The 16,869-nt window shown below is 44.9% G+C and overlaps 1 protein-coding gene across 2 annotated transcripts in view; it reads right to left on the bottom strand.

Annotated features, from left to right (window-relative positions):
• Window positions 1–16,869, bottom strand: part of UNC93B1 (unc-93 homolog B1, TLR signaling regulator) — a 259,616-nt gene that overhangs the window by 120,352 nt on the left and 122,395 nt on the right. For both annotated transcript variants that reach the window (XM_040320883.1, XM_040320884.1), the window contains one exon: window positions 1,314–1,443. In XM_040320883.1, the coding sequence (XP_040176817.1) occupies window positions 1,314–1,443 (130 nt within the window). The remainder of the gene's footprint in view (window positions 1–1,313; window positions 1,444–16,869) is intronic.

Genomic DNA, 16,869 nt, shown 5'->3' with positions numbered 1-16,869 from the left:
CTCAGCAGGGACAGGGAATCTGGTCAGAGTTGATGAGAAGACGTATGGAACCAAATGCAGGACAATCTTAAAAGAAAACCTGTTAGAGTCTGCAAGAGACTTGAGACTGGGGCAGAGGTTGATGACCCTAAACATGCAGCCAGCCAGAGCTACAATGGAATGGTTTAGATCAAAGCATATTCATGTGTTAGAATGGCCCAGTAAAAGTCCAGACCTGTGGCAAGACATGAAAATTGCTGTTCACCGATGCTCTCCATCCAGTCTGACAGAGCTTGAGCTATTTTGAAAAAAAAAAATATTTCACATCTCCAATAAGACTTGCAGCTAAAGGCGGTTCTACAAAGTTTTGACTCAGGGGGGCTAAATACAAATGCACCCCACACTTTTCACATATTTATTTGTACAAAATGTTGAAAACCATTTTATATTTTCCTTCACTTTATAATTATGTGCTACTTTGTGATGGTCTATCACATAAAATTCCAATAAAATACATTTACGTTTTTGGTTGTAACATGACAAAATGTGGACAATTTCAAGGGGTATAAATACTTTTTCAAGGCACTGTATATAAGGGTTTACAATCACTTTAATTTTCCCCATCTTGCACACTGATGACATCACCATTTCATAAAAGCTTTATTGTACCACAAACAGTAAACAGCATACAGTACATGTTGTGCTTGTTATCAAGGGAAATTCTCATGGTGGGGGTCATACTGCATGCTGTATGTGGTATAATAAAGCTTTTGGGAAGCCGCAATGTCATCACTGTGCAGCCTGCTTTCCGTTTCATTCTCAGGACCATGAGCATGAACAGACTCCTTTGCTGGCACCCAACATATCATGGTGGATAAGAGGCTCATTCTTTGGAGCAGTGTGTCATCTGCTTCAGATTGTCATTCTGTATGATTGACCACACACCTACCAAGTATCATTTGATATATAGTCCGTATTAAATCACTGGTTTTTGGAAGATCTTTGCATGTTAGACCAGTGATTCTTCATATTCTTTCTATAATTGTTTTTATTCCATATGTACATTTAGGGTCTCATACTCCTGTATTGGCATGGCTTGTGGCAAATTACATTTCTGACCTAATCAAGGATGGGGTATGACCAAGGGCAGAGCCAGACCTGATCATGTGGTATCATGAAGGAGTATGGAGTGGGTGAAGACATTAGAATTCTGAAACTCGTACAGTACGTAAACCTTCCTTGCACTAAACTGACAATCAGGGACAATTTTGTGGACAGTGGCTCTCTTGATGACAGAGAACCTGCAAGAAGGAATGTTCTAAGTGTGAACTCACATGGAAGATGGAATAGAAGATGCTCTGAAAAATGATGATATATTTATGGCTGGCTCCTCTGGGTACACGGCGCTGCTCCCTGGCGTGTTCTTCTTTGTAGTTCACATATTCGTAATACTTCTGAGCCATCCTGTAGTGAAATATATTTAAGTAAAAAAGAGAAAGATTATAGGGAAAAATTCAAAAGGTGGTCTACAGTATTTTTAGTTAAAAGGGTTGTAAAGGTACAATTTTTTTTCCTAAATAGCTTCCTTTACCTTAGTGCAGTCCTCCTTCACTTACCTCATCCTTTGATTTTGCTTTTAAATGTCCTTATTTCTTCTAAGAAATCCATACTTCCTGTTCTTCTGTCTGTAACTCCACACAGGGAGGACTGTTCTTCTGTCTGTAACTCCACACAGGGAGGCCCGGAATGGAGAGACAAGAAACAAAAAGTAATGGAGGGCCGGGCATGACGAGGTGGAGAGGAGAGGCAACATAGGGTTAAAATTGGTAAAGGTTTGGGGGAAGTCCAGAGAGGCGGAGGCTGGAGGAAAAATGAAGCAAAGGGGGTGGAGCAGTATAAAAGGAGGGGGTGGGAACTTGCAAGGGCACTTGGGGAAGTTTCAGACAGAAAGAGGAAGCTTTCCCACCCACCCTCCCTGTTGTGTTGTGTTTTTTCTGCGTTGTTGTTTTGTTCTCTTTTCTTTCAGGATGTATGGATTCGGGATGTCATAGCAGCTGGAACAGGCGGTGTTTTTGGTCTTTCACGGTGGCAAAATCAGATGTCATGAAAATGGTGGGGGGCTCATCGGTGGTATGTGCCCCTCTGATGTACTCCAGTGGAACGGTGTCTGCTGGAATATGGTTATGGTTGCACTGCGGGAGGGGATTGTCTACGAGCTGGCGATACGGCTGGAGGCCTGGTATGGTAGTGGAAAGTGGAAAAGTTTCGGCGTGCCGTCAGAGACCAACATACTGGGAGTTAAGAAACTATGGTTTAAAATGTGGAATACATGTTAATGGAAAGTTATTTGATTAAAGTTATTTAATATATTTGGAGTTATTTATTTTATTGGTTAATAAAAATATTGTTATGGCTAGTTATACTCCAACCCCGGTGTGGTCTATTATTATTTTGAAATAAGGGGGTAAGATATGGGGAAAGGTATAGAAAAGGGTGTAAAAGGGAAATGGGGGTGGTATTTGGAAGGTTGGGAATATCTTGAGTACACTGGTCAAGTAATGTGAGGCTTTCTCCCTGGTGTGAAGTGTCATGCTCGACCCCTCCCTTGGACTACAGGAGAGTCAGGATGCCCTCTAACACACAGCTCCTTTCTCTATATGCAACGTAGAGAGCATCCTGACTCTCCTGTAGTCCAAGGGAGGGGGCGAGCACGATACTTCACACCAGGGAGAAAGCCTCACATTACTGTGTGGAGTTACAGACAGAAGAACAGGAAGTGAGGATTTCTTAGAAGAAATAAGGACATTTAAAAGCAAAATCGAAGGATGAGGTAAGTGAAGGAGGACTGCACTAAGGTAAAGGAAGCTATTTAGGGGGGAATTTTTTTTTACCTTTACAACCCCTTTGAAAGGAAATTATATCCAGGCACCCTCCCGAGAGCACAGCTGATGTTTAATTCAGACTTTGTCCAAAACACAGGATAACATGGGTCCTCAGCCTGATGACTGGACAATGAGGGAACAGTACAGTCGACGAAAAAAGTCATCCCTTGGCTCACGCTGCACTCTCCCACAGCTGAGGTTTAAGGCCTCGTACACACGACCAGACATGTCCGATGAAAACGGTCCGCGGACCATTTTCATCGGACATGTCTGCTGGGTGATTTTGGTCTGATGTGTGTACACACCATCAGACCAAATTCCCCACGGACAGAATACGCGGTGACGTGGCGGCGACGTGGCAGCGACGATGACGCGGCCACATGCGCGAACCCGGAAGTTCAATGCTTCCACGCATGCGTCGAATCACTTCGACGCATGCACGGGATTTCGGGCCAGCGGACGTGTCCGATGAGTCGTACTGACCATCGGACATGTCTGACGGACAGGCTTCCAGCGGACAAGTTTCTTAGCATGCTAAGAAACTTTTGTCCGCTGGAAACCTGTCCGCTAGGCCGGAAAACTGTCCGGTAGGCCCTACACACGTTCGGACATGTCCGCGGAAACTGGTCCGACGGACCAGTTTCAGCGGACATATTCGGTCGTGTGTACAAGGCCTAATTCATACTTGGTCCAAAACAGAGGATAAAATGTGTCCTCAGCCTGATGACTAGACAATTAGGGAACAGTGAACAGCTAAGGTCTTCCCTTGGCTCACGCTGCACTCTCCCACTGCCAGTGGGCTCACTGACAGCACATGTGCACTGCAGCAAAGCTTGATTGGCTCATAGTGCTTCCCCTGCCTTTCCCAGTCTGATTACTGCTTTACAGGGGATCACATGAAGCTGAATTCAAGGTAAAGTCAGGTGCTTTCGCTACACGCATGTAAAAATACATTAAAATGGTCTTTAACCACTTTAGCCCCGGGCCATTTGTCAGCCCAAGGACCAGAGGTGTTTTTACAATTTGGCACTGTGCTGCTTTAACTGGTAATTGCGCGGTCATGCAATGTTGTACCCAAACAAAATTTGCATCCTTTTTGTTCCCACAAATAGAGATTTCTTTTGATGGTATTTGATTGCCTCTGCAATTTTTTTTTTTTTTTTGCGATATAAACGGAAAAAGACAGAAAATTTTGAATAAAAAAGATATTTTCTACTTTTTGTTATAAGAAAAATCGAATAAACTCAATTTTAGTCATACATTTAGGCCAAAATATATTCAGCCACATGTCGTTAGTAAAAAAAATGTCAATAAGCGTATATTTATTGGTTTGCGCAAAAGTTATAGCGTCTACAAACTAGGGTCCATTTTCTGGAATTTACACAGCTTTTAGTTTATGACTGCCGATCTCATTTCTTGAGGTGCTAAAATGGCAGGGCAGTACAAAAAAAAAACAAATGACCCCATTTTGGAAAGTAGACAACCCAAGAAAATTGCTGAGGGGCATGTTGAGCCCATTGAATATTACATTTTTTTTGTACCAAGTGATTGAATAATGAAAATTTTTTTTTTTTTACAAAAAGTTGTAACTAAATTATATATTGCCCACACATGCCATGGTTATGTGTGGAATTGAACCCCAAAATACATTTTGCTGCTTCTCCTGAGTACGGGGATACCTCATGTGTGGGACTTTTTGGGAGCCTAGCCGCGTACGGGGCACCGAAAACCAAGCAGCACCTTCAGGCTTTCTAAGAGTGTAAATTTGGGATTTCACTCCTCACTGTCTATCACAGTTTCGGAAGCCATGGAATGCCCAGATGGCATAAAACACCCCCAAATGACCCCATTTTGGAAAGTAGACACCCCAAGCTATTTGCCGAGAGGCATGATGAGTATTTTACAGTGCTCATTTGTTTTTGAAAATGAAGAAAGAAAATAAAAATGTATTGTTTTTCTTTTTTCAATTTTCAAATCTTTGTGACAAAAAGTGAGATCTGTAAAATACTCACCATACCCCTCAGAAAATAGGTTGGGGTGTCTACTTTCTAAAATGGGGTCATTTGGGCGGGGGGGGGGGGTTGTGCCATCTGGGCATTCCATGGCCTCCGAAACTGTAATAGGCAGTGAGGAGTGAAATCAAAAATTTACACCCTTAGAAAGCCTGAAGGCGGTGCTTGGTTTTGGGGTCTCGTACGTGGCTAGGCTCCCAAAATGTCTTACACATGTGGTATCCCTCTACTCAGGAGAAGTAACAGAATGTATTTTGGAGTGTAATTCCACATATGCCCATGGCATGTTTGAGCAATATATCATTTAGTGACAACTTTGTGCAACAAAAAAAAAAAAAATCTCTTTTTCCCGCAACTTGTGTCAAAATATAAAATATTCCATGGACTCGACATGACTCTCAGCAAATAGCTTGGGGTGTCTATTTTTTCAAAATGGGGTAATTTGGGGGGGTTTTGAATTTTCCTGGCATTTTATGCACAACATTTAGAAGCTCATATCACACATCACCCACTCTTCTAACCACTTGAAGACAAAGCCCTTTCTGACACTTTTTGTTTACATGAAAACATATTTTTTTTGCAAGAAAATTATGTGGAACCCCGAAACATTATATATTATTTTAAAGCAAAGGCCCTACAAATTAAAATGGTGGGTGTTGCATTTTTTTTTTTACACACAGTATTTGCGCAGCGATTTTTCAAACACATTTTTTTGTGAAAAAATACACTTTTTTAAATTTGAATGCACTAAAACACACTATATTGCCCAAATGTTTGATGAAATAAAAAAAGATGATCTTAGGCCGAGTACATGGATACCAAAGATGTCATGCTTTAAAATTACGCACAAACGCGCAGTGGCGTCAAACTACATATATTTTTAAAATACTTTATAAGCCTTTACAGGTTACCACATTAGATTTACAGAGGAGGTCTACTGCTAAAATGACTGCCCTCGATCTGACCTTTGTGATGATACCTCACGTGCATGGTGCAATTGCTGTTTACATATGACTCCAGACCGACGCTTGCGTTCGTCTTTGCGCAAGAGCAGGGGGAGACAGGGGTGCTTTTTTTATTATTATTATTTAGCTTTTTTTTTTTAAACTGTTCCTTCCATTTTTTTTTTTTCATTTTTATTGTTATCTCAGGGAATGTAAATATCCCCTATGATAGCAATAGGTAGTGACAGGTACTCTTTTTTGAAAAAATTGGGGTCCAAGATCGGTGTGATAAAATGCTTTCCCAATGACGCTATTTATATCCGCGGGGGACATTCCCTCCCACTGCTTGTAAAAAAAGAGATTAATTGGTGGGTATGCCCACCATTAAAATACCTCCCTTCATCCACCCACTTCTAATGATGGGCATACATGCACCATTTATATATGCCGAAGCATGGGGGCATCCTCCCGCAAAAAAAGTTATGCCGCGTACACACAGTCTGACTTTTCCACGGGCAAGCCTCCATCGGAGTTTTGACTGTATGTACGCAGCATTAGGAGCAATATCACTCCTCCCCCCCTGCTGCCCCCATGCTTCACCATATATGCTCTTTTTTTAACTGTGGTGGTTAAATCACCTCCTACAGCGTTGGAGTCATGGCTTTATGTATCGTGGGAGCAAACGCTGCTGCTGTCAAGATAAATAAATTCACACTGCAGTTGAATGGCGTACCTGAAAACAAAAAAATGGTTAACAATAAAACACAGTAAACAGTAAAGTATAAAAAAATGACATATCTGAAAAGCAAGCATGATAAAACATAATAACAATAAAACATTGCAGAATAGAATACAGTAAAAAAGAGCAGAAAAATAGAGAAAAATAGAGAAAGAGAGAGAGAGAGAGAACAATAAAATGACAACTATTTTTTTTTTTTTATGTTTTGTTTTTCACTTTTTTTTGTAACTGTAATGGTTCGATTCTCTCAAAATGCGATGGCATCTTGGGAGACCCTGTGCAAGTGTGTCTTAGTCAGTGAAATGCTGTACCCTACACTAAAAATTCACTAGTGTGTGGTAGCGTTCAAAACAAAGACCAGGATTGTCAGGACAGCGTGGCCAACAATAAATGGGTGTCACGACTATATCTGCGCTTTCTACAGACACAACATCTTCTTTGGGGGGCTCATTGGGTAGGGGTACTCTCGCGGACATACGGGAAATGCCTCTCATGCACACGGCTTACTGCATTTGGTTGGGAATGGTGAGGTGCAGCACCGCCTGGATACAGAAGGGCTGTGACGATCTCTTCCTGGAATTCAAAGAAGGATAAAGTCTGTCCTGAAGCTCTGTATAGCACATGAGCGTTCAGCAAAGCCTATTGAAAAAAGTAAACAGACACTTTTTTGTACCAGCGTCTGGCCTTACGGGCAACTAGGTATGGCGCCAACAACTGGTAGTTGAGGTCCACCCCTCCCATATTTTGGTTATATTCGTGGACACAGAGGGGTTTCTCCACAACACCAGTCGCCGTAGAAATTTGGACTGTGGTGTCTGCGTGAAGGGAGGAAAGAATGAAAAAAATCCTTTTATTCCTCCACTTCACAGCGGGCAAATTATTACACTTCAAGTAGGCTCTCTCCCCCAGCCTAAAACGGGAATCTACAAGCCGCTGGGGAAAGTGACTAAAAAGTGGCACGCTCGTGTAATAATTGTCCACATACAAGTGGTACCCCTTTCTGAATAAGGGTGACACCAAGTCCCACACAATACTGCCAGCGCTCCTTATGTAATCTGGGCAGTTCTTCGGCTCTACGTGATTATCTTTTCCCTCATAAACCATAAAGATCCATGTATAGCCTGTTGCCCTGTAACAGAACTTATAGAGTTTGACCCCTGTATCTGGCACGCTTGCTGGGAAGGTACTGTTTTTAAAGACAAGCGGCCAGAAAATGTAATCAGGGACTCGTCAACGCAGACAACTTGGTGGGGAGTAAACAAGGCTGCAAAACGTTTATTGTGGTCTATGAGGGGTTTATGAGGGGAAGTGGTTTATGAGGGGCCGGATTTTGTAGAGCGATCGTATTCAGGGTCTCCACGAGGACGACAAAGTTCATTGTCGTTGAAGAGCATGAACCGCAAAATCGGAGAGGCAAAACGCAGGTGCTAGCAGGTATCTGGGCCAACAATGCATTTTTGGGAACCCTAAACGGCCAGGAATGCTAGATCTGATCAGATATTGATCTGTTCAGATACTATACTACTAAGGGAGGTGTATGCTTCGTGCGTGGGTGTTAGTGCCACTGACACTAAACCTAATTGATATCACTCGCCGGGCAATCAGGGGGGTTAAACCTTTATTGGGTTATATACGGCGGGTGCCTTATGCTATAAACAGCAAAGTAACTAACCAGCGTCACCCGTAACACTTATACAGTGATCACTGGTGAAAGGGTTCACTAGGGGCAATCAGGGGGTTAAAGCCTTTATTAGGTTATATATGGGTGTACCTGACACGATATAAAAACCTGGCGGTAAACCTAAATAACTAACTGGCTAACCAGTGTCAAGAGTGACACTTATATGATGATCACTGGTGAAAGGGTTAACTCTAGGGGCAATCAGGGGGTTAAACCTTTATTAACTGATTACCTAGCGGCACCAGCGACACTAAAACGGCAAACAGAAAAACTATTGCTTAGTGACACTGGCGATCAACCTTTATTAGGGGGGGTTAGTGTAGTAGTATATGTTGTAGTATATAGATATATATATGTGTATATATATATATATATATATATATATATATATATATACATATACATATCTGTATTATATGAGTCTAACATATACAGGCCGGATTTCAAACCTGTGATTCAAAGAGACAGGAAGAATCTCAAACCACTACTCAATCAGTTGAATTAAATTAAATGATAAGTCTAGTTTACACATCAGGCCTGTAATTACATGTTGCAAGTCAAAAGAGGTTTGTCTATTGTCAAAAAAGGCAGAGACGGGATGGAGCCGTTTTTACATATCAAACCATTATTCAGATCACATGCAATCTAATTACTTATTAGAGGGGGGCTTATTAGTATGCAAGTATGCATACTAATTAGTGACTTCGGCTGAATCATTTACCTGCTGCAGGATTTCCTGCCTTTCAAATAAAAGATGACCAATCTAATTACTTATTAGAGGGGGGCTTATTAGTATGCAAGGATGCATACTAATTAGTGACTTCGGCTGAAGTCACATCCTGTCTTTTAGAGTGGCAGGTAAATATTTCCTGTTTTTCAATTAAGAGACAGCCAATCAATTGCTCAGCTATTCAAAGGAAACTATATATAATGTTGGGAATTTCTGGTTATCAGATAGAGAAGATGCCCCTATGTATTCTCTGCATAAACATGTGAAGGCACAGATCTAGAAGGGATCAGAACATGTATTTTCTAAGATGAGACTTTGACACTACATTACTTTGTTGGACTCTTGTATCATCTGTGGAATTTGGACTTTGTATGTTATTGGAAGTTCATTAAATTTGCATTCTCTGGAGAACCTGTGAGTTGCTGCGAAACAACGTAATTTATGGTCATCATACTAACATCTAAGATATTAATTATCTGACCGGAGTACTGGGCACACTATACCTTATCACTACATTTATTGAACAAATTTGATCACTACATTGGTGCCGTGACCCATATGTAAAAACGGCTCCATCCCGTCTCTGCCTTTTTTGACAATAGACAAACCTCTTGTGACTTGCAACATGTAATTACAGGCCTGATGTGTAAACTAGACTTATCATTTAATTTAATTCAACTGATTGAGTAGTGGTTTGAGATTCTTCCTGTCTCTTTGAATCACAGGTTTGAAATCCAGCCTGTATATGTTAGACTCATATAATACAGATATGTACATATATATATATATATATATATATATATATATATATATATATATATATACACACACACACACACACACATTATATATACATATATATATATATATATATATACACACACATACATACATACATACATATATATATATATATATATATATATATATATATATATATATATATATATATACACACACATTATATATATATATATATATATATATATAAAAATATACACATATATATATATATAAATATACACATATATATCTATATACTACAACATATAGGGGGGTACCCTGGACCTAAAGGGGCCTCAAGCTAACTGCCTTGACACTTTTTACAGTCACAAATGACACTAAATGCAGTGATCAGTAAATAAATGACCACTGCAATCAGTGACACTGTGATTGGGGGTGCAGGGGGTGATCTGGGGGTGGAAAGCGTGCCTATGTGTCAGTGTAGTGTTGGTGCACTTACTTGGATGTCCTCCCTCCTCGAGCTCCGGTCAAAATACCGCCTCGAGAAGAGTGACATCACTTCCTCCTGCCTGTGTTTACAGTTCACAGGCAGGGTAAGCATCGGATTCTCTAGGAGCGATCGTGGCCAGAAAGCAATGACGGCCCCCTCATCACGGATCGCTCCTGAAGCGAAACGGACCGCCGCAGGCACCGGGAAGGGGGGGTTGGATCGGACCCCCCACCCGCTGGAAGGGAGGCATGTACAGGTACGTGAACATGCCTGTCCGTGCTGCTCTGCCGACGTATATTTAGATGCAGCGGTCCTTACCTGGTTAATGAAAAAATAACTGCATTATTTTTTTTTTATCTTCCTAGGTTTAGTAAAAATAAAATAAAAATCAGCACAAGGGACAGTACTTACAGTCAATACAAAGTGTCCCCTGATGGCTGCAGTTGTAGTTGAAATCGGAAGACCATTGATTCCTCCTACCTAGCCTCTGTGAATGGAAGAGGGGGGCCAAAATGGCAGGTATAGTCAGCACTCATTGATAGGTGCTTGTGACAGTTTCTTCGGCTCATATTAACACCTGCAGACCATTCGGGCAGTCGGGCACTGCCTGAGGGCCCCGTGGTGGGAGGGCCTGGGCCGGCTCAGTCCGCCCCTGGAGGTGCCCCCAGCTTAATAGGCAGTTAAAAAAAAACGATACCCCCCGAGGAAGCAGTAAACCCCTTTAAATCCTGGTTAATGCGGCTATATGAGAGCTGGCCAGGGTGGATCATCAGTCAGAGGTGAGCCGTCATCTGTACAGGGATGGTTTTAGTAACAGGGGTTCCGGACACCTCTCCCCCTGGGGAACTCAGTCGAGGGGCGAGGCCATTCGTCACTGCCACGGGGGACAGCTGGTAAAGGAGCTGAAGGCTGCAGAGTGCACGCAGAGGCTGAGCGGAGTTATGTTGGAATTTCCCTTTCCCAACGGCACCCACACTGACCTGCCTTGTGTGCAACAGCAGGTCAGTGTAATACAAATACAGCAGCAGTTAGTGTATGTGTTGTAATAAGAAAAACGAGCCATGCTGCTGAGTGTTCCTTCTTGCCCTGTGCTGTGCTTATTTACCAGGTGGCAGGTGCTATTCACTAGTGCACACTGACATCTGGTACATTCAGTGGCGGCTGGTGCTCAACATTTTTGGGGGGGCGCAAACAAACTGAAAAATACTGTAAAAAAAAAAACATCAATTGCAGCCTCACTGTGCCATCAATTGCAGCAACTGTGACCATAAAATGCAGCCACTATGCCCCATAAAATGCAGCCACTGTGTCCATACAATGCAGCCACTGTGTCCATACAATGCAGCCACTGTGTCCATACAATGCAGCCACTGTACCCATCATATGCAGCCACATGTGCTCATAAAATGCAGCCACTGTGCTCATAAAATGCAGCCACTGTGCCCATAAAATGCAGCCACTGTGCCCATCATATACAGCCTCTGTGCCATTAAAATGCAGCCCCTGTGCCCATCATATGCAGCCACTGTGCCCATAAAATGCAGCCACTGTGCCCATAAAATGCAGCCACTGTACATATAAAATGCAGCCACTGTACCCATCAAATGCAGCCACTGTGCCCATAAAATGCAGCCACTGTGCCCATAAAATGCAGCCTATGTGCCCATCATATGTAGCCACCGTGCCCATAAAATGCAGCCACTTTTCTCATAAAATGCATCCACTGTACCCATTAAATGCAGCCACTGTGCCCATAAAATTCAGCCACTGTGCCAATCATTTGCAGCATCGGTGCCATTAAAATGCAGCCTCTGTACCCATCATATGAAGCCACTGTGCCCATAAAATGCAGCTACTGTACCTGTCAAATGCAGCCACTGTGCCCATCATATGCAGCCTCTGTGCCAATAAAATGCAGCCACTGTACCCTTCAAATGCAGCCACTGTGCTCATAAAATTAAGCCTTTGTGCCCATCATATGCAGCCACTGTACCCATAAAAGGCAGCCACTGTACCCATCATATGCAGCCATTGTGCCCATAAAATGCAGCCACTGTACCTATCAAATGCAGCCACTGTGCTCATAAAATGAAGCCTATGTGCACATAAAATGCAGCCACTGTGCCCATAAAATGCAGCCACTGTGCCCATAAAATGCAGCCACTGTGCCCATAAAATGCAGCCTCAATGCCCATCATATGCAGCCATTGTGCCCATAAAAGGCAGCCACTGTGCCAGTAATAGGCAGCCACTGTGCCCATCATATGCAGCCACTGTGCCCATAAAATTCAGCCACTGTACCCATTAAATGCAGCCCCAGTGCAAACATTTACAGACTCCATTTATCCAGGAAAATAAAAAGAAAGGCACTGCAAAAACAGTCAATGACGGCTTTAGTTGCACACATTTGCAAATATATGCGTAAGCCACAGAGCCCCGGCAAGGCACCCGATTTTTTGAGGACCCGTTGTTATCCCTGCCTGCTGGACTACAGTATACCACACATCTCAGTTCTTCTACACATGCATACATTGATAGTTTTCCCAGGAAAAAAAATCTACTGCATTTACTCCAAAGAACTTGCCTACACATTGTGTAAGGATTCTTTGGGATGTCGTTTCTGCAGTTAAAACTGAGTTTTACAGAGTGAAAAACATGGCTATGGTGTCTGGCAGGAATGTCTGAACCGCAAGTCTAATTGAACACAAACCTTTTGCCAGTTTCTATATTTGCATTTGCAGTGCATATTTAACTGCTAAGCTGGAGCATACAAAGGCCCAGATTCTCAAAGGAGATACAATGGTGTATCTCCAGATACGCCATCGTATCTCTGAGTCTAATGGGCCGTACACACGACCGAACATGTCTGCTGAAACTGGTCCGCGGACCAGTTTCAGCAGACATGTTCGGTCGTGTGTAGGCCCGAGCGGACAGGATTCCAGCATACATTTGCCCTCTGGGCCTTTTTCCAGCGGGCAAATATTTCTGGACTTGTTTTAAAACAGCCCGCTGGAATCCTGTCCGCTCGGACATGTTCGGTCGTCTGTACAGACCTACCGTACATGTCCGAACGCCCGCCATCCCTCGCATGCGTCGAATGACTTCGACGCATGCGTGGAAGCATTGAACTGGCAGGGCCGCCCACGTCGCCGCGTCGACGGCGCGGCCACGCCCCGCGTATTGTTTACGGGCGGATTTCTGTATGATGGTGAGTACAGCCACCATACAGAAATCCCCGGGCAGACATGTACGGTGAAAACGGTCCGGCGGACCGGTTTCATCTTACATTTTTGGTCGTCTGTACACGGCCTAAGCCGTCGTATCTATGCGCCTGATTCTTAGAATCAGTTACGCATACATTTGTATTAGATCCGACCGGTGTAAGTCTCTTACGTCGTTTGCGTAAGTCGTTCGCGAATAGGGCTGGGCGTCATTTACGTTCACGTCGAAAGCATTGGCTTCTTGCGGGTTAATTTGGAGCATGTGCACTGGGATACTTTCACGGACGGCGCATGTGCCGTTCGTAAAAAGCGTCATTTACGTGGGGTCACCTAAAATTAACGTAACACACGCCCACATCTACCACATTTGAATTAGGCGGGCTTACGCCGGCCTATTTACGCCGCAACTTTCGCTTGAGAATACGGCACTTGCCTGTAAAAGTTGCGGAGGCGTAACGTAAATAGGATACGTTACGCCCGCACAAAGATACGCCATTGTACGTGAATCTGGGCCAAAGTGTTTTGTATGGTGAGGGTTATAAAGATGCCATTAAATTAGCTAGAGCCTGGAAGGGAAACTTTTAATTAAATAATTATATATTTGATTAAGCCTAAATGAAAATGAGTTAGTTGCACTTGGCTTTTCTCTATGCAGCATACTGTAGACTCAGAGGGCCTAATCCACAAAAGAGATACGACGGAGTAACTGCTGTTACTCCATCGTATCCCTTGTCCTAACTTTGGAACTGATCCACAGAAGCAGTTTTCCAAAGTTAGGCAGAAGATCCGACATCTGTAAGGGACTTGCACTGCCGGATCTTAGGATGCAGTACCGCATCCGCCGCTGGGGGCATTTCGAGTCGAAATGCCGCTTCTGGTATGCAAATTAGCACTTAGGGCGATCCACAAAGCTTTTCAGCTTCGTTTTTTCGCCGTAAGTTTTAGTTTGCAAGTGTAAAATTAGGGCTGCTTTTACATGGTGTAAAGTTAGTAACACCATGTTAAAGCACATTCAAGCGACGGCATTTGGTATGCATTCCTGAGGGAGAACTCCACGGCAATTTGTAAAATCAAAACCGGCATGGGTTCCCCCCCAGGAGCATACCAGGCCCTTAGGTCTGGTATGGGTTGTAAGGAGACCCCCCTACGCCGAAAACTCGACGTAGGGGGTCCCCCTACAATCCATACCAGACCCGTATCCAAAGCACGCTACCCGGCCGGTCAGGAAAGGGAGTGGGGACGAGCGAGCGCCCCCCCCCCTCCTGAGCCGTGCCAGGCCGCATGCCCTCAACATGGGGGGGTTGGGTGCTTTGGGGCAGGGGGGCGCACTGCGGGCCCCCCCACCCCAGAGCACCCTGTCCCCATGTTGATGAGGACAGGACCTCTTCCCGACAACCCTTGCCGTTGGTTGTCGGGGTCTGCGGGCGGGGGCTTATCGGAATCTGGGAGTCCCCTTTAATAAGGGGGCCCCCAGATACCGGCCCCCCACCCTAAGTGAATGGATATGGGGTACATCGTACCCCTACCCATTCACCTGGAGGCAAAAAGTTAAAGTTATTAAACACACAACACAAGGGTTTTTAAAATAATTTATTAGTCTGCTCCGGAGGCCCCCCCTGTCTTCTTTATTAGCTCTAATACCAGGGGGGGCTTCTTCTTCCACTCTCCGGGGGGGGCTTCTTCTTCCGCTCTCCGGGGGGGGCTTCTTCTTCCGCTCTCCGGGGGTCTTCTTCTATCTTCGCCGCTCTCCGCTGTTAACTCGGCGAACCCCGGTTCTTCTGCAGCTGTCCGGTGCCTTCTCCTTCAGCGCTGGCTGCCTGCTATCTTCGTGTGTTAGCTCAATTACTAACAGGCAGCCAGCGCGGTCTTCTGTGACGTCACCTTCTTCTCTTCTGTTCTTCTCCCCTCTTCCGATGTTGACACGTCGCCTCTTGTCACTGCAATGATGGAAGCGCGCCTTGCATCCCATTTATATAGGCATCACCGTCCCATCATGCTCCGGTAGGTACCCACGTGGTGGGTGCACGTGGGTAGGCACCCACCACGTGGGTACCTGCCGGAGCATGATGGGACGGTCAACATCGGAAGAGGGGAGAGGGGAGCCAGCGCTGAAGGAGAAGGCACCGGACAGCTGCAGAAGAACCGGGGTTCGCCGAGTCAACAGCGGAGAGCGGCGAAGATAGAAGAAGACCCCCGGAGAGCGGAGAAGACCCCCCCCGGAGAGCGGAGAAGACCCCCGGAGAGCGGAAGAAGAAGCCCCCCCGGAGAGCGGAGAAGACCCCCGGAGAGCGGAAGAAGAAGCCCCCCCTGGTATTAGAGCTAATAAAGAAGACAGGAGGGGCCTCCGGAGCAGACTAATAAATTATTTTAAAAACCCTTGTGTTGTGTGTTTAATAACTTTAACTTTTTGCCTCCAGGTGAATGGGTAGGGGTACGATGTACCCCATATCCATTCACTTAGGGTGGGGGGCCGGAATCTGGGGGCCCCCTTATTAAAGGGGACTCCCAGATTCCGATAAGCACCCGCCCGCAGACCCCGACAACCAACGGCAAGGGTTGTCGGGAAGAGGTCCTGTCCTCATCAACATGGGGACAGGGTGCTCTGGGGTGGGGGGGCCCGCAGTGCGCCCCCCTGCCCCAGAGCACCCAACCCCCCCATGTTGAGGGCATGCGGCCTGGCACGGCTCAGGAGGGGGGGGGGCGCTCGCTCGTCCCCACTCCCATTCCTGACCGGCCGGGTAGCGTGCTTTGGATACGGGTCTGGTATGGATTGTAGGGGGACCCCCTACGTCGATTTTTCGGCGTAGGGGGGGTCTCCTTACAACCCATACCAGACCTAAGGGCCTGGTATGCTCCTGGGGGGGGGAACCCATGCCGGTTTTTTCTTTGAAAATTGGCATGGAGTTCTCCCTCTCAGGAATGCATGCCGAGCGACGCTGTCAATTTTTTTTATAATTATTTGTTTTCCCGGCGCGTATATTTTTTTTCACCCGTCGCAACTTTAGTGTCCCGTCGCAATCCACAAAGCCCGGCGTCAAGTTACGTCGGGAAAATTACGTCACACGCATGCGCAGTACGGCCGGCGCGGGAGCGCGCCTCATTTAAATTTTAACCGCCCCGCTGAGAGGAGGACCGCCTTGCGACGGAGGCACTTAAGTTACACGGCGTGTAATTTCTAGGTAAGTGCTTTGTGGATCAGGCACTTAGGTAGAAATTTTAAGTCAGTGTAACTTAACTGCTGAAAGTTAAGTTAGGCAGCTTTTTTGAGGATTTGGCCCAGACTGTACCCATTGATTCCACTGCAAAATGCACTTACCTTTCTCTGCTTCCATGTCCCTCAATGTCTTCAATCTTCTCCTGCCTTGGTGACGCTTCAGCCAATCAGGTTACCAATAACAAGAATCCGGGAACCTGATTGGCTGAAACGGCCGTCAGTCTTATTTAAGG

The sequence above is a fragment of the Rana temporaria genome, chromosome 8 (assembly GCF_905171775.1).
Source record: "Rana temporaria chromosome 8, aRanTem1.1, whole genome shotgun sequence".
Lineage (NCBI taxonomy): Eukaryota > Metazoa > Chordata > Amphibia > Anura > Ranidae > Rana > Rana temporaria.
The sequence above is the reverse complement of the archived record's forward strand: the minus strand, read 5'-3'. Positions and strand labels throughout refer to the sequence as shown.